The sequence below is a fragment of the Glycine soja genome, chromosome 2, assembly GCF_004193775.1.
Source record: "Glycine soja cultivar W05 chromosome 2, ASM419377v2, whole genome shotgun sequence".
Taxonomy (NCBI): Eukaryota; Viridiplantae; Streptophyta; class Magnoliopsida; order Fabales; family Fabaceae; genus Glycine; species Glycine soja.
The window spans coordinates 4,465,617-4,484,197 of record NC_041003.1 but is presented as its reverse complement, the minus strand read 5'-3'; the positions used below and the strand labels follow the sequence as shown (position 1 = coordinate 4,484,197).

The following is an 18,581-nucleotide window of genomic DNA, read 5'->3' as shown; positions in this document are numbered from 1 at the left end:
TCAAAGAAATCAAATAAGAATAGATTTAAGGGGAGGTGGGAGGCGTTTTGAAGAGTAGAAAACAATATTGAAAGTAAATGGAATCAAAACATACATCAGTCTTATTGTGCATATCTCTATTCTAGTTTGGATTTGAGCATATAACTAAAAATAATGAATGGCTAAGGAAAGTTCGACTGACTCTCTTCCTGGATAACCTCAATTTTATAATGCGGACATAAATAGAATCACATGAGCAAGCCAAAGCAGCAGTCTGTGTACTAACATTACCCACCCGGACTCCACAGTAACATTCACAATCTGTGGCTGTGTACCACATCCAACTGGAAAGTTTATTAGTCAGCCCTGGATTGGCCAGCACGGGAAGAGAGGATGATGCCAACGATGAGACCATATAATGCCAATGCCTCAGCAAAAATGAGGATGAGAATCATTCCAACAAAAAGTTTAGGCTGCTGAGCATTTGCTCTGCAAAAGAGTTACCGGCAAGTCATATTCAATTTGTTAAAATGAAGCTTAAAATACCATTAGTAAATTCATAATCAACAGGAGAGAACCAACATGACGTGTAGCCTAAAACTAACCAAATCAAACTTTTCGAAACTAGAGATACCATACAATCATTCCAGGATCTGAAGAAATCAACAATCTTTCTTGCAGTGGGGTAAATAAGTGCGATGCCAGTTCTGAACATGCATTTAATAACAATAAAATAAAGACATGCAATCATTCGATCTTCTTCCACACTTGCCTGCCAACTTGGTAATCATTTATCTTCGACAGATAAGGCACTTAGAACAAACAAAATTCTCAAAAACTGTTTAACCATATATTTCTTCAGCCCAATTTATATTGTAAAGCACTCTTCAACAGTTTCATCACATTCTTCATCACACTCTTCAACAATTTGAAAGCCCATTATGATTTCGGATTCACTAATAATATACACACATCTAGACATCAAGAACAATTGCTAAAAACTGTGTAGAAAGAAGATATTTTGCCGGGCACCAAAGCAGGGGCACATTGTACAAAGATGAGAGTCAAAAAACATCTTACGGAACAAAGCATTGAAAATTTGAACACAACAGTAGTAGTAATGATACTAGAACTAGAAGTAGCAATTGTAAGTTTTGGACGAGTAATAAAATCAATAATAGAAAAATAATTATATGTATTCATTCCTAAGAACTTTTGAAGAGGTTAATGAATGCTTCTTAATTTCTTCATTTTAATCCTGTAAGTTGTAAACTAGCAACCACATAAAACATTCTCTAAAACTAAATGCGTTCTCCAGAATCAAGTTGAATTACCAGTCAACATGATTTGAGATAAATATTCACATGTTTGGTTTCACTTCAGAGAATTGATTGAGTTTAAACAACTTTAGGGAGCTTTTGCGTTGGATCAAAAACCTAATAATGAGTTTTTCTATTAACTTGCTTTTATTTAGAATAAAAAAACATCCCGACATAATTCACATTACTTCAAAATCAATTTTGCAAATTGAGTGCATGTTTGAAAATCCGTTGAAAAATTACTTTTGAGGCAAAAGTACTTTTGTCAAAGCATCGAGACCATTGTTTTTGCTTTCATTGTGCTTTTATCCGTTTGATCTGCATTGAAGCACATGTGATAACAATTTCAACTGCAAACCAAACATGCATTGAATTTCATCCAAAAATCAATTTAGCAAATTGAATTTCATCCAAAGTCAATTTTGTCAATGCTCACTCAAACACACACTAAGTATCAATAACCACTGACGCAATGCATGAATTACAAAACACACCAGCACATCAATCAAACAGCATTAGTGAAAGCATAAAGCAGCAGCAACAACTCGAAGCTTGATTGAATTTGAATGATGAATACCTAACACCGGCATCGCCAACGATGCCGATGGCCATGCCAGCGGAGAGGCCAGCGAGGCCACAAGCGAGACCCGAAGAGAGGTGCGCGTAACCGTCAAAGAGATAGTACGATTTGGCCTTAGGGTTAATTCCCGTACTTATGATAACCGCAATGATCAAACCGTAGATACCCAACACACCCGCCATCACAACCGGCACGATCGATTTCATCACCAGCTCCGGCCTCATCACGCCCATCGACGCAACCCCGACGCCGCTCTTCGCGGTGCCGTACGCCGCGCCCATACCTGAAAAAACAAAAACGACACACGGTTTAAGATAAAACGACGACGGTTTCGGGAAATGAGACAAAAAAAACTCTTTGATTTGATGAGTTAGTTAGTTACAGGAAAAAACGAGGGCAGCGGCGGCTCCGAGGAAGCCAAAGAAAGGAGCGGTTTCGTCACCGCTGAAGGCAGCCATTTTTTTGTTTTTTGTTTGGCGAGAAACGGAGATCTGTTACGGTTGTTTCTTCTTCGATTGGTGGTTGCTCTCTGTGTTTTACTTTTTCTTCCTTTTTCTGCCTTGCCTTTGAGTAATTTTTCTTTTCATAAATACATAAAAGAAGTAAAGATAAATATTTTTTTTGATAATTATTATTTTCAAAATTAAATATTTGGAATTTGTTAAATATGAAAAAAAATGTTAACTTTTAATAATACATAAATACTGGCAGAAAGGGGTGTACATTTGATATTTTTATGAGTTTAATTTTTGTTTGATGTTTTCCTTAAATGGTTTTAAAAAATAAGGGTAGCTATTAAAGGAGATTTGGCTTTTCTAGTCATTAATAAATGTTCAGAAAATACTCTTTTTTATCTTTTATTTATTTATCTAATTAAAAATATAAATTATATTAATTATTTTCGTGTCAATTATAATGTTTTCTTTATTTAATTTTAAAAATTTGTTTATGCTCTTATTTTAAGTGAGAAAGAAATAATATTAGAAAGTTACAAATAATATAATAATATTACACATTAATAAAGATACACAATAGAAATTAATAAAGATACACAATAGAAATAAAGATCGTACAATGAAATCATTTTTTCATTACTTTATTTTTCTCACCCTCTTCATATGTAACCAAAATACAATTTTATTATGTAAAGAAAACATATTATTGTTGTTTTAAGTTTTTTTTTACTCTCATGTGTTCAACAAAAAATGTGATTTCCTTGTAGTTATAGACTTGTTTAATTGAATTGTATTTGCGTTGTAAGGGTATTTTTAGTAAAAAGAAATAAAAATAGAAAGTTGTATTTATGCTGCAAGGGCATTTTCAGTTATAAGAAATAAAAAATAGAAAGTAAAAGCTAACCCCAGTAGTACTAATAAGAAAGTTGGCTGTGACAATAGCAGTCCCTAGAGATATTTGCAATCTATTTAACTCCCCGTAAATTTTGATTAATTGTAATATAATTTCCTTTTTAATTGAATTTTTTACATGCAAGAATTAAATAAGGTACAACGAGTTTACAACACTTATACATCTTATTCAATAAAATAAACTGAGTTAAACCCCCTTAGTTCTTTTAATTGAAATTTGAATGAATGTTAATACAAGTTACCCTTTTTAATTGTAATATAATTAGTTATGACACATAAAATAAGATAACTCAGGATAAAATCTTTTCCGTAGATCAAAATACACAATAAAATGCGATTCTATTGAGTATTTTGATCAATGAAAACAAGTTTCCATTTATCAGGTGCAAATCCAATATACAAATAAAATATAGTTTCATTGATAAAAAATAAACAAAAATTCATTTATGCTAAAAAGGTATTTTCAGAACAAAAAAATACAATAATAAAACTAGGGGGTGAGAATAGTAAAATCGAACTTGAGAATAGCAGTTCACTTAACCAAAGTCTTTAAACATGACTCCAACAGTATGACCAACTCATACTAGAGCCTTGCAATTTTACGGAAGACGTTTTTGATTTTATTTTATTTTTTACTTTTTTTCTTTTCCTAACTAGATAAATGTTATGATAATGATAATCGAAAATGTCTTTAAATTGTTTATATAAAAAGAATTAAATATATTATTAATCCTTAAATTTAGTGTTTTTTTAGTTTTGTTCTTGTAAATATATTTTTTTATTTGTAGTTAATAAATTATGTTTATTTTATCTTTGAATAGTAAAAAAATACTATCCAGTGACAATTGCTCCCATACCATTATACGGGAACCCACCAGTACTTCTATCACATATAAGATTTTTACCTTATCATCCTAACTAATCTTATTATAACAACTTAAAGAAAGCTTCTATAAACAAGAAGACCTCATGTCATGTGTATTAAGTACGGCCTCTACCCTAGCCACCATATCTCTTTGGCCTTTCACTAACTTAAGTTTTGGAGTCTTTTAAAGTGACTCCTTCCCATTTTTGCTGGAGGCACGTGTGAGCTAACTTTGCCTTCAAACAATGCCAAACTCTATTGATAGTGTGAAATGTGAATGCATGTTGAGTCTTCCAAGACTTTTTGTTTTTAAAAATAAAGAACACTATAAGTACTATTTAAATATAACCTTTGTTATTTGATAAAGAGTAAAATATCAAATTAGTCTCTCACTTTTAGAGGCACTATCAATTTGGTCCCTGAAATTTAAAAAATATTAAAATGATCGTCGACTTTACAATCTGTTTGTCATTTTAGTCCCTGCCGTTAGTAATCTCCTAACACCGTTAGTAAATATGTTATGTGGCATGTTAAGTGTCATCTAGACGCACACGTGGCAAACGTAAAAATAAGCAATGTCACGTCATAGAGACTAATATGACATAATTTTAAATGTTATATTGGAAAATGAAGAGTCAATTTTTTTTATATAGTGTCAAATTAATTCCTAATAGTTTTCGGTCTAATTGAAAACGTGATGAATTCTCTCTCACCATTTTCTTCCTCCTATGATTGAAGGATAACATTCTTGTGCTAGGTCCATGTCGATCATTGCTCTCCCAGTGGTGGTGGTGGTTGCCGTTCTTCGTCACCATTCATTGTTCATTGACGCAATCAGTGTTTTTGTGTGTTCAACATCGATCATCGTCACCCTCTAGTGTTGATTGAAACAATCGGTGCTTTCCAGTAGAGGTAAGGGTTTTGTTTTTCATTGAATTTGATCTTCTCATGTTGAACCAGCGTAGTTGAACCGGTACTATATCATTCAAACGCGTTGTTGTTTGCGTTTAAACCGTTGGAGTAGTTTTTGAGAGTGAAGGGTTTGAAATTTTGGTTTAAGAGGTTATTGAGAATAGCGTAGTGGTGTAGTGTGAGATGTGAAGCTTTTGAGAGAAGTAAGTGTTCTTTGTTTGAGATGCGTATGTTCCAATAATGAATGAGAGGGGCTTTAGGGGTGAATGAGTTGATCTCGAGTTTTGATTTGCATCTTGCTGCACAACACAAAATACCCATGTTCAATTTTGCACAAAAATTAGAATACAAAAAACACCATTAACAGTACTTACTTGTGGTAATGGACAAGTATAAAACAGTCTCTCATTATTCCTTGTCGTCTTTGTTGTTTGAATGGTAGCTCTTCTATGACAATATCAAAGACGGTTTGACGTGGCATTCCTCATTGTGCTTGAATTAGCAGACGTGGTAGACCATAAAATAATAGAAGAAGAACTACAAAGATGGAGAACGATGAATAGGAGAAGAATAAAAATTGGATGAGAGTATGAGTAGGAGGAAAAATGGAATGAAAGCGTGAATGCTAAAGTAGCCGTTAGGGTTTTAACATTTTGGGGAAAAAGATAATCACTTAAATTATGTCATTTTAGTCCATTTAATGTCAATTTAGTCTCTTACATGACAAGTAGAAGAAACTAAGGTGGAAGTTCCATGTGTACGTTCAGGTGGCACTTAACGTGTCACATCACACATTTACTAACGGTGTTAAGAGACTACTAACGACAGGGACTAACGTGACAAACGGAATGTAAAGTCGATGATCATTTTAACATTTTTTAAATCTCAGAGACCAAATTAACAACGCCTTCAAAAGTGAGAAACTAATTTGATACTTTATTTCTTGAATAAATTTTGAACCCAACATAGATCATTTTAAATTATTGTTAATTATTTGTGCGTGTTTTGAACACCGAATAAACCAACAATCATATATAAGAACCACCATTTGTTAACAACAACCCTAATGCTTCAAAACTAGTGCAGGTTGATATGTTATTTTATATGAAAGGGATGAAAGCGAACTTTTTCTTTCATCATTGAATTTATCTAAACTTGCTGTGAACAAATTAAACATTAATTTACAACATAAAATAAATAAATAATTCTTTTTTTTTACTAAGGTAAAAATATTGTTACCATATTGGCTGAGTTCTAATAATAATGTTTATCTTGATCGTCATCTCGTATTTCGAACTAGAATTCGCTACACGTTTACTTCAGATACGATAAGGGGCCGAAAATATGTATGAAAAAGTGCAATAGAAGCATCCATGCACGATCAATATGATTATAATAGGCATTAGCATTTCGTTGTGGCAGTATAATTATTCTTTCAACGTGTTTTTATAATCAAGTGGGCTTTACGTCTATTTAAGTATTTTTATTTAAAGCACAGGTGAGTTAGGTCTTGAAACTTATCAAAAATAAAAAATGTTTTCATGTTCACCGAAGACTTCAGAAATAGAAATATGTATTTCATAAATAAAATTTTTATATTGACAATAAAATTCAAACCAGATTCTTCCTTTATTTTGCGGCAAGAATTTACTTCAAGTATAATTGTTGTTAAACTTAATTTATTTAATAACATTTACAGAGATTGAATTTAATTAATCTAACCCTTAAAATTAAAATTTTAAGTAAATCAAAAGTAACTGACACTTCATTCCTTAATTTTATTTTAACATGTATAATTAATAATTAATTTTTTACAATACAATATGTAATTGCATTTTTTTTATCAATGTTTAATTTATCTAAAATTTAATATGCATGACAATCAAGATAATATCGCATATACATTTCAATAGTTATATTTGTTAAATTTATAATAATATTAAGTGAATTAAGTGTTCAAACCTATTCTTAACCTAATTGAGTTTTTTTTCTTACTTTTTATTTTTAAAATATATCATGACTTGAATATCTGATAAACTTTTAAAACTTGTTAGTCAACAAATCTTGTCGCATTTATAATATTATTCAAAGGTAGAAAAAATATACTCCTGTCTTCCTTTTTTTTCTTTACCAAACTTCGTTCTTTTAAAAATAAACCATCAATTTAGTCTTAAAAGTATGTCGCCTCACTCTCCTATATATATAGTCCTTAAATTAATAAAATTATATAAATAGTTTCTAAAGTATTAAAAATCATGCTCTTTGCAAAAAAGAAATCATGCTACAAAATCTTTCAAGTATTGAAAAATAATCAAAATTAGTGTCCCAACATTAGCAAAATATATTAAAATAGAGATTAAATTAATGAATATTTAATACTTTAAGGATTGTTTATATAATTTCATTACTTCCAAGAACTATTTACAAGAGGGTAATACTTTAGAAATTAAATTGATGGTTTATTTATTTTTTACATCTACATTGGGCTCTCTAATTCAATTCATCCTCTTTTAAAAAAAAAAAACAAAACGAATTTCATTTATAATTATAAAGTGAATCATAAGATGTGAAAGTTATAAGGTCTCCTGATATAATAACTCTACAATAATTTAAAAGGATACATTTTTTCCCCTTTCTATCATCAGTGCTTATGCCGTGCATAGCTATCAAATGAAATAAAAATTGTGGAAGAAATTTATCTATGAACCTTTTTTACGATTAGGTCACGTTATATTTGACTGATTTTCTTTGCCATTACTTAAATGGCATATGTTTAGCACGTTCACATCTTAAGATACTGAGTGCTCACATTCACATATCCTTGTTTGGGAGGAGATTTTTGTTGCCTAATTAAAACTGTGATCAGCACTCTGTCTGAGGCACTTTTGCCCGAACCAAAATTTTATCCCTTCATTCGAACACTGACTGAATGAGCATGTCATAACAACATTAAAGGTTTGTGGGTCTTCTTGGTTTATATTTTGGTCAACTTATTCATTTTTATTCAGTGCAAAACATCATATCCACACTTGTACTTTAACTTTTAAAACATAAGTTGATTTAGTTATTCACGTTGCTTTCATAAGGATTTTATATTTAAATCGTTCAAGTTCACCTAAAAGTTAGTTAGACTTGAATCACAATGACATCTTGTATGATGTGTTTGATAGATTGGAGATAAATAATATTGGAGAGAATTTTTTTTTTTTTAAATTCACACCTTTTTTACACTATTTTAATTAAAAATTTCTCTTTCATCCTCTAAACCAAACACACTGTAGAAACGAATGCATACTCTTTCTGCAGTTAAGCTATCAATCTCATGAAGCAGTAAATGATCTTCATTAATTATGAGTGACAAGTTTTGGCAAGAAAGTTCTATGACCATAATTTATGACGATAAAAGTAGAAAAAACAAAGGTAACTCAACGTGAATTATACCTTTTTGCAAAGTAGCTTAAAAGAAAATTTCCTAAATCCTAATCAATGGAAAAAATGCATCTATAACTAAAAGAAGCAACACGATATATATGTAGTCAATTCCAAACGCGTTACCATCGATTTGAGTTGGACCCTCCACTGAATCCTTAGAAAATTCTACTGAACACAAGGCAGAGTAGTAGCATATATTCGCCATTCTTTCTCAATCAAAGGTCCTTATTCTGCCCCAGTTATACTACATGCCTGGAAAGTTCTTGTTCAAATGATACACATAACTATCCACCATTTTCAATTCCTATATATACTTCTCTTGCTTTCCTATACCAAATTGATGTTGGGGACAAACCGAATCATATGTGACATTTGGTAGAACATGTGTGCTTTGTATTTTCCAGTTGAATGAATGTTAATTTGTGAAAGGTACTCTAACAGATGGCATATGTTGTTAGGAATGAATCCTCACTACTCACTCTCAGGGCACACGTTGCAAACCTTGATGTAGTGCAAAGTTGATCACAGATGGTCTATCTAAAATTATCGTTTAGAATACACCACTTTTGATCTTGTTCTCGAGGTATATTGGACCTAACACATGCCTCATGTCCTACCATTATATAAGACATCTTATGTTATAGTCTTACGTATTAACCTCATTATTCACCCCTTACACTCTCTGACTGGCATCGGAGTGTTTGCGCAGGTTAACGCAGTTCTTGCTACTCATCGGAAACCGCCATTGCTACCACAAGAGTCCTCAATGTCATCCATCAAATATGGATCTTTCCGAACAAATCTTAAAATAGTTTAGATAATCCTCTTATAAAATGATAAAAAGTGGTTTAAAGAGTACTTGCAAGCACCAAAAGTATTATATTTCAAAATTAAAATAATGAAAGACAAACAATTTTTACAAAATAAAAATTATAAAGATCGAAAACATATTTTGCTTCACTTTCTTATTATCAACCTCTCAGTTTCGATAAAAAAAAAGTTGTTAAATCCTTATATTGTTGCATCCATCAAACTTTGCTAGGTATGTGCACAGACAAACATTTAAATTGTATACATGTGATATCATCGGACTCATTTCATATTTGTTAACTTGCCAACTCAGACATTCTGTTAAATAATTTTAATAATCAATAACGGAAATACTAGTACAGGTTTGTAATAAATTTATAGAGATTTAATTGTATAGATACAAGTACAACAGCTTGAGACAAAATTATCACTCGAGGATTAAATTGTAACTGAATTCATAAAGTATGTATTGAATGTAACTTTCTACTATAGTATATCACGTCTTACGTCTTCTTATAACTCCATTGGTAAACGTTGGTCCCGAAGTTCTACCCCTAATGTTATCGATCTCATTCTATAATCATTAAGAAACCTCAATCGGTACAACATGATGTCTCAATTTTCGATAACATTAGTGGAATTTTCAACCAATCCGACTGTAATAGACATTCGGAACAGGAATGCCCACTCTTGATAAACATAATGATCAATCATCACCTCATTGAATGAAAAATCACAAGGTGATTAATGCGTGCTTATAATTTCACTCCCTCAAATAGTGTAGAAAAGGGCACAGAGAAATCCCATCAAGGGGGTCTAAAAATTCGTTTTAATGATAGTGTATTGAGTAACATGTTAGGGTCTGCGCTCTAGAAAGTGAACATACATGTTTTAATAGCCCTTTCAGTAAAATGAAAAATTAGCAACTATAAGGGGTGCAATCATAGTTCATGCCCCCCTTTAATGAAGCTTGTGGTTCACACCTAGATACAAACTGGGAGTGGAGTTGAAGGCTTTGGTGAACCCCATGCAGCATTTTCCTTCTTCTTCTTCTTTTTTCTTTTTCTAATCTTGCTTTTCATGTAAAGCTACGGAATTCAAATTGAATATGGTGATTTCTCTTCACCAACCCCCGTCAAGCATAAATTAAAATTCCACAAATAACAAAAAATAAAATAAAAGGGTGAAGTGTAATTAATTGGTAGAGATACAAGGGGTTGGGAGCAGATGAGTCCATGTCAAAAGGGTGAAGATCCTTAAGGACCCATCGAGGATCTCCTTTAGCCGGTTACGCTTTGTGTTTCTGTCTACCTTTTTCTCATGCCAATAGTAATAATAATTCATAAATGTTTTCCTTTTTTGTTTTTTCATCAAGGAAATCTCTTACCTAATAATGGTATACTAATTTTTTCACATGATAGATCATCAAATATATATATATATATATGAATTTGTTAATTTACCTCTATTTATTTTAAAAAAAAATCAATAAGTTAACAAATTACACCGAAATTTTAAATAAATTTATAGTTATAACTTGTTAACTTATTACTTCTGAAAAATAAGTAAACGTAAGTTAGTAAATTTTTTATGCATTGGTTAATATATTACTTTTTAGAAATAATAAGTTAATAAGTTACACTTAAGTGTATCTTAAGAAAATTTAATTATAATTTGTTAACTTCTTTCTTCAAAAATAAAAATAAAATACAAGTGGATATATAAGGTGTGGGAGAAAAAGTTCAATTCCTACCAAAGGTAAAAAACATTAAATGACTTAAATTTTAAATAAAAAAATTAGTCTAAATTAAAAAAATATCTGGAGATAAACAAAACAAGAAAAAACTAATATAGTTATTAAAAAAAATATGCTGAATATCTACCAATTATCTCTTGGTCTAAAATGTTCACATGACACATGTTAGAAAATATTTCATAGCTAACCTGATAGATTGTGGTAGTGTTTAGGTATATCATGTGATAGGCACAATCTGTTTAACGAAAAATTTTACGTTTGATCCTCACAAAGTGAAAATCCTTCAGACTAGCACCTTAAAATTAATCTCTGCATAATGGGCTGAAAAAATACTCGTAGGAAAAAAAAATTAATAATTCATTGCTGCTTACCACACTACATAGGTTTGGAGAAGGAAAGATTATGGTAGGGTCTACAAAGGGCTCTCTTATCAGTTTCAATGATGTGGTCCGCCGCATGATTCCCGACCCACGGCCGACCATGCACCACACCGCCGTCCTACGTGGACTAAGCCTGTCCACATCAATGTCTAAAGCGTGTGAAATTCTAATAAACTTGTTTTTTTGTATGTCATAATGTTGTTACATTACACTGCATTAATTAATTGTGCAAGTCATCAATGTTTTTGATAGATTATATAATCCATATGGCATACAGTGAGTCGCTTGATGTAAATCATAATATGACAGTTTCCCATGCGTACTTACAATTCTAGTTAAGTGTTGTAGCTCACACAAACACAGGTTTAACCAATTATATGTAAGGCTCATTAATAATAATGATGGCTTATGTGTTGTTTTATTAAATGATTTTTTATAAAAACATGTATTTTCCTTCTGAAACAATCTAATTTGAGTTAAAAAAATATTATTATAGACGATAATTTTAAATATATATATATTTAATGTATTTACATATTTAAAACTTAAACTTAATATTATTGATTAAGTTAAAGAAATCCGACATCATTTTATTTAATGAACTTAAATGTAATGTATCTATATATGATTTAAACCGTTATATATGTTTAACTTTTTTTACAGAAATATGTTTAACTATTTTAGATAATTCAATTTACTAATTAAGTAGCAATTATCAATTAAATGGTTAAGCTTCCGGTTAGCTAGTTTGTTAGTTTAAAATTGTATTCAATCTGTCAAGTCAGTACAAGAAAATATGGACAAAATATTTTGATATAGGGATAGTTTAATTTAAATAGTTGGCCAGAAAAACTTTGTATGACATTAATTAAAAAATAATCTTGATTAATGTTGGCCGAAAATCATTACCGACATTAACCAAAAATTAGTCTCAACCGATTACGGCTTAAAAATATCATTAGTTGACATTGTTCAAAATAACATTAGACGACATCCATTAAAATATAGCTCCTATCAAAGTTGACCAAAAAAACCTAACCATCATCGTCCAAACAATTGTATTGGTTTTTAAAATCCAAACAAATATCCAATACATATCCAATTAATTGGATTGGATTTAAAATTAAAAAAAATATAGATTTGGATATGAAATCATACCATTTAAATGGATTTCAAGTGGATTAGATCGGGTTAGATATAGATTAGTTTTATATATTTGGATTTTTTTTGCATAACCCTATATGTGTGTATGTCTTATATTTAAGTTATACAAAACAGAATGAATAATCATTAGTGCCAGAACTCCAATTGATGAGAGTAATGACTTTTCTATTGGGATAAGATTATATTAAGGCTTAACCTTAAGTACTTATTTAATATAGTTTCAGACATACTTACGAACGGCATGCAAAGGATTATCCTTAATTACATTTTTTTGCGAATGATTAGTTCTGATTTAGGAATAAGAGAAGCAATTAAAATTAAGCTTGAACTTTGGAAATATACTTTGAAAACAAATGGTTTTTGCTTAATAGGAGTATGACAAAGTATATGTGTTTCAATTTTAGCTAGAAGCAAAAGTAATATGATTTGAAAGTAAAATGAGAAAAGATAGATGTCATATCAAAAGTTTCTAAGTTTACATAAATCATACAAAATGATGGAGAAATTAATGGAAGATCTTATACACAAGATACAAGTGTGATGGCAAAAATGAAGAAAGACAACATTAGGGGTTATCTATGATGGCAAATACATACCAATAAAGAAGTTATACATCCAATTATACTATATGGAGTGTATGTTGAACTTTAAAGGAACAACATAAAGGAATATAGAATGATTATATATGACCATACCAGAAAGATAAGCATATAAAATTATTATATATGAGAAAAAATGATTGGTGCAACACCAGTGAGAAGAAGATAATTAACAAAGTAGATTGCTCATGGTGTTGAATGACATCATATGATCCATGTAGTCTACCAATACTTTGTTGTTGTATTAGTTAGCTTTAGGGAAAAAAAAAACAGAATATATACTTTATGTGCAAAGATAAATAGTTGTATTCAAAAGATAAAAAATTTATCATTAAATGTGTGGATCAATTAATGTAGGATTATTTTAGTTTGATTAGTAGTTTTGAGTTTAAAATTTGGATATGCAATTAAGTAAATACTTAAAAGAATACCTTAATTTCATGCTCATATGAATGTTACATACAACTGGAACAAAATTATCTTTCATTGAAGATATTTGTAATTTTTATGAAAAAAGAATATAAAAAATATCAAATGGAATCTGATGTTGAATAATATTCATGACACTTTAGTTGTTAATTGTGTTAAATGATGTTGTGGGATTCATGTAATCAATCTCACCTAGTGAGATAAGATTATGTTGTTGTTGTATTAGTTTGTTTTAGGAATATATATATATATATATATATATATATATATATATATATATATATATATATATATATATATATATATATATATATTATTTCCAAAGGTAAATGTATGACTCAATTGATGTAGAATTTTTTTAATTTTATCCAGTAGTTTGAAGTTTAAATTTAGATATCTAATTAAGTTAAATATTTAGAAGAAGAAGAGATTTTGTCCATATTGATCTAATACAACCAAAATTGCTAGGATCGTCTTTTGTTTGAAAATACTCGAAAATTTTATGTAAAAATATTATAAAATTACTTTTGATGACTTTGTTTTCCTGAAGTTCAAATCTTGAATCACTTTGCTTGCATTTTCTTAACTTTGTTTTACATTATATTAGACCCCCTTTATAAGCAAAAAAAAATGCACTCCAAAAAAATTAAAGAGGAAAATAGATAGATCAAATAAAAATAAACAAGTAAATGACAACTTTAGAACTTACGAATGGAACATAAGAGGGTAAATTATGGCTTAGTATACGCTTTCCTATCTTTTGATCCAAATGCCAAACTAAATAAAGTAAGCCGAAAATAAAGGTAAATAATTTGCAACCAAGCTAGAATATTAGAGTGACACGTGCATCATAAATATTATGATCACAAAATTACTACTAATTAGTAGTAAGATGTGATTTCACTAGCCACTATGACTAAGCTCATACGGCTTTCGCGAACAAATTAAAGCTTTGTTGCATGCGTTTGTTTCACTTTGCTTTCTTCCTGTTTCCACCAACCATCTACCGTGACGCCTGCATTGTAATTTTGCCACCAATTGAGCCACGTATTTTCCTAAATGGACTACCTCAAGATTCGTTTCAAAATCCCACTGTTCTAACTGCGGCAGCAAAATCTAATAAGGTGTTGTTGGTGATCAATAGTGAATAGAGTATCATTTGACATGACTATTGTCACAAATCATTACATCCAAGTTTGTTATATATGCGACTGTAAAACGTAATGAAAGGGATTGCATCGAGTTCAACTTGTCGAATTAGCAGAGATTCCTTTTCATTTAACATCTGTGTAATTAAATTGGCATTTGTACATATACTAGTTCTCGTACTTTGGGAATGCTTGATTATATAGGAAGGAAAGATAAGAAATGGAAGACAATAAATGAGAAAATAAAAGAAGATAAATAGGCGAAAAATGGGTTGGGTTTTTTTTTTTACAAGAGATATTTGAGATTTTTTTACTTGGTACTTAAGTAATCATTTTCTCACTAGGTCAATTCATTTTGGAGTAAATTAATATCTTTAATTGTGATTCTATACATAAGTTGAGGATTAAACCCTAAATCTTGGTTAAAGAATCCAAGTGTCAAAAAAATTATAAAATTGAGTTGGCAATTGAAAGGAGAAAAAGAGAAAAGATAAGTTATGGATTTAATATTTTTCTCATCAACAACTAACATTTACTTACTAACATTTACTTACTGATAAAAAAAACTAAAGTATCAAATCACTTGTGCCAATAATTTTTGGTGAAAAGGTTTTTTGATTAAAGATAAATAAGATTAAATAAATGATAAATATTTAAATTAAAGTGGTTTGATAAGTAAGAAAAGAAAATAACAAAATTAATATTAATTATTTTATTATTAATATTATATATTATTATTTTTATTGTTAAGGTTTATTATTATTATTATAAAAGTAGAATGAGAAAGGAGACGTAATGACAACTTCTAATACCGGTGAAAGGAGAGAGAATTAGGCATGTTCAAAAAATCCAATTATATAAATCAATTCATAACTAATCATATCTAAATCACTTTAAATCTATTTTAATGGATTGATTTTATATCAAAATTTGCTTTTTTAAATTATTTTAAATCCAATCCAAATAATTGTATATGGATTAAGTATTTTATTGGATTTTTAAATTCATATTAATGTTTTTTTTACTGACGTCGGTCGACGATATTTTTCAGGTGACATCAAATAAAAGTATTTTTTTATCAACGTCAGCTAAGATTTTTTCAACTAACATTGGTCAAGGGTATTTTTTATCGATATTGGTTGGAAGCGTTCTTCAACCTAGGCCGAGTATGATTTTTTCATTTGACATTGGTCAATAATATTTTTTGATCAATATCGATTAAGGCTGCTTTTGATCGAAATTAGTCATGTTTTTTTTACTGACATCAATCGAGGGTATTTTTGGGTCAATGTTAGGCAAAACTTTTTTTTTCGATGTCAGCCAAAAATAATCTAGCCAATGACAACCAAAAAGCCCTGAATGACATTTGCTAGAAAACAACCCTCATAGATCTAAATCACCCCTCTAGCATCATCATCATGATCGTGTAATGACTCACCTTAAAGGGTGACGCTCAACCTAATCACAAACCACACAAACAATTCAAAGACATACATTTCACAAATACATTCAAGACATTAAAAGGAAACACAAGTAAATAGAATGCATACCAACAAGGTGTGACATAATTGGTAGATTATCTTTTTTGTTTGAGCATGTGGTTAGGAGTTCAATTTCTGCTCCATGTATATGAAAAAATATATGTTGGAAGAGATCAATTTCTTAGATATCAGCTGAAAGATAGTTACGCTCATCCAAAAAAATGCATTTATATATGATTAATTATGTCACCTCAACACATCACATCCAAATTAATCAAATGTTTCATACATATAGGCACACATGCAATAAGATGTACATTGTAAATATAGCTCTAGACTAATTAACAAGATTTTTACTTTTAAAATTTTTTTAAATTGGAAATAGTAATTAAGAAGAGTAAACCCAATTTTGCGAATAGGCTGGTAGTAACATATATACATATACTCTTAACGAGAAAGAGATAGGAAAAAATAAAAGGAGAGAAAATTGATCGATATAACACAATGACAAATGAAGAGAGAAATTTAAAGAAAAATGAAAAGAATGTGAGATGGAAGAACATTTATGTGTATAAATATAATAACTCCTCTCTTAACAATCTCTTTTTGATGACGGAAGTTTATATTGGTTAAAATTCATCGAGTCTCGTTCTGAAAATAATGAATGAATCTCACTTGAATTTTAATTAACAAGAAAAAAATGTTGAAAAGATAATATTAAAAAGTGTGTTATTAACATTTAAAAAAAATTATAATTTGGTTATGCATATTAGAATAGAGGACTTTAAGTTTCATTTTAATAAAATGGGGGGCTTTAAGTTTTAATAACTGAAAATATATGAAAAATGAAGAAGTAGATCAAGTCAGTCATGGAATGAGATATGATCTATAGAAAGGAAGGTTCCATCCATATTTCCCATATCATACCTAGCTATGAAGTTTCTGCAAACTTTGAGTCTACGATACTTAACAGCTGTTTAAAACCCAAAACATAATAAACTCGACGAGTAACTAAAATAAAAATAGGTAATGCAAGGTGGGGTGCGAAGGAGAAGAAAGAAACCTACCTTTTTGCCTAAGGTAAAAAACAAAAACAACAAAAAGAAAAGAAACAAAAACATGACCAAAAAGAGAAAAGAAAAGCTAGGGAATGACATCACCTACGGGGGGAACAACCATCAAGTCATGCGCAACTCTAGTGGTCCTTCCTCCTTTTATATATGGATTATACCCTTTCCATTGCTCTCTCTCCTATAACAGAGTTTTTCTTGTCACTCTCTCTCTCATCATGTTGTTCTCTTCCTCATTGTTTCAATATTCGTCTTCTCTATTACTTTGTCCTTCACCTCATCATCATCATTAATTTTGTGCACTTCTTCGTCATTTCACTTCTCTCTAAACACTAACAACACTGATTATCAGGTGAGCTGATTACTCTCTACATGCCAAATCCAAATTAACATCACATAAACAACCAACTTCATCGTTCAACCAATAATTAACACCAATTGTATGTTATGCATTTTTCACCCCTTGTGCTTTAATTCCACCTCACAAGACACGCAGCTTAAAGCTAGGTTATTGTTATTCATAAAAAAATTACATTTGAAAGGATTTTATAATTATTTGTTTTGGTTTGTTTTCTCATCAGTGTTTGCTCTTTCCGGTGCATAGTTCATTCAATCCTTGCTGCACTATTGATAATATTAGTGTTAAATAAAAGTATTAATATTGCACGCTGTTGTATTTTATTTATATCTATTTTTTTACCAACAGATAAACTCAATATACATTCTCCCAAACTGGTTCATGAACCTAGTTAAAACTATAAGTTTATATTTTTTATTTTATGTTTAATTTGGTCGTCATGATGAATCCATTCATCTATAACTAGCCGTCCAAGACATGGAAATTTGGAAATGTCTTTGTTATTTATTCCTCCTTATGGTATAAAACAAAGAAGGTTTAAAAGAAATAAATATATGGGTGGAAATTGTTGTGAATGAAAAGGCAAGTTAGAACTAGAAGTATCAGACACAATGGGCAAAGGGTACCCCAAATCCAAAAGTTGTAGTAGTTTAGGGTTAGTCTTTTCTTACAGTCCCGTCGAGGTAATTGTTCAGATGTGCCGTGAAAATTCTCGACAAAGGGACAACAGAGTCAGAGGGCCAGCTTCCACAATGAGACACACTTTGGCTATGAATCTAACCTCAACTTTTCCTTTTTATTATTATCCCTTCCTTCTCCCGTGGCAGGCCTTGATCCAATAGAACGGTGCCTCTCTTTTTGTCCCTCAAGCTTTTCCCTTTCGAGAAACGCGTGCCAATTTCTGATAACGTCATCTCATCAACCCTTTATAC

General features: G+C 30.3%; 1 protein-coding gene across 1 annotated transcript; it reads right to left on the bottom strand.

Annotated features, from left to right (window-relative positions):
• LOC114381676 (V-type proton ATPase 16 kDa proteolipid subunit) lies at positions 1–2,447 on the bottom strand. Its single transcript, XM_028340913.1, has 3 exons — positions 2,261–2,447; positions 1,876–2,161; positions 1–468 (listed from the first exon to the last, which is right to left on the bottom strand). The coding sequence occupies exons 1-3, from the start codon at positions 2,334–2,336 to the stop codon at positions 336–338; spliced, it is 495 nt and encodes a 164-aa protein (XP_028196714.1). The 5' UTR covers positions 2,337–2,447; the 3' UTR covers positions 1–335.
• Positions 2,448–18,581: the final 16,134 nt, after the last annotated feature.

What these genes read in the sequence shown, in the direction of transcription:
- LOC114381676 (XM_028340913.1), bottom strand. Translation starts at nt 2,336, where the DNA reads ATGGCTGCCTTCAGCGGTGACGAAACCGCTCCTTTCTTTGGCTTCCTC. An exon ending in CGCTGCCCTCGTTTTTTCCT is followed by an intron (nt 2,162 to 2,260) that starts GTAACTAACTAA and finishes TTGTTTTTTCAG; the next exon opens with GTATGGGCGCGGCGTACGGC. An exon ending in GTTGGCGATGCCGGTGTTAG is followed by an intron (nt 469 to 1,875) that starts GTATTCATCATT and finishes ACTCTTTTGCAG; the next exon opens with AGCAAATGCTCAGCAGCCTA.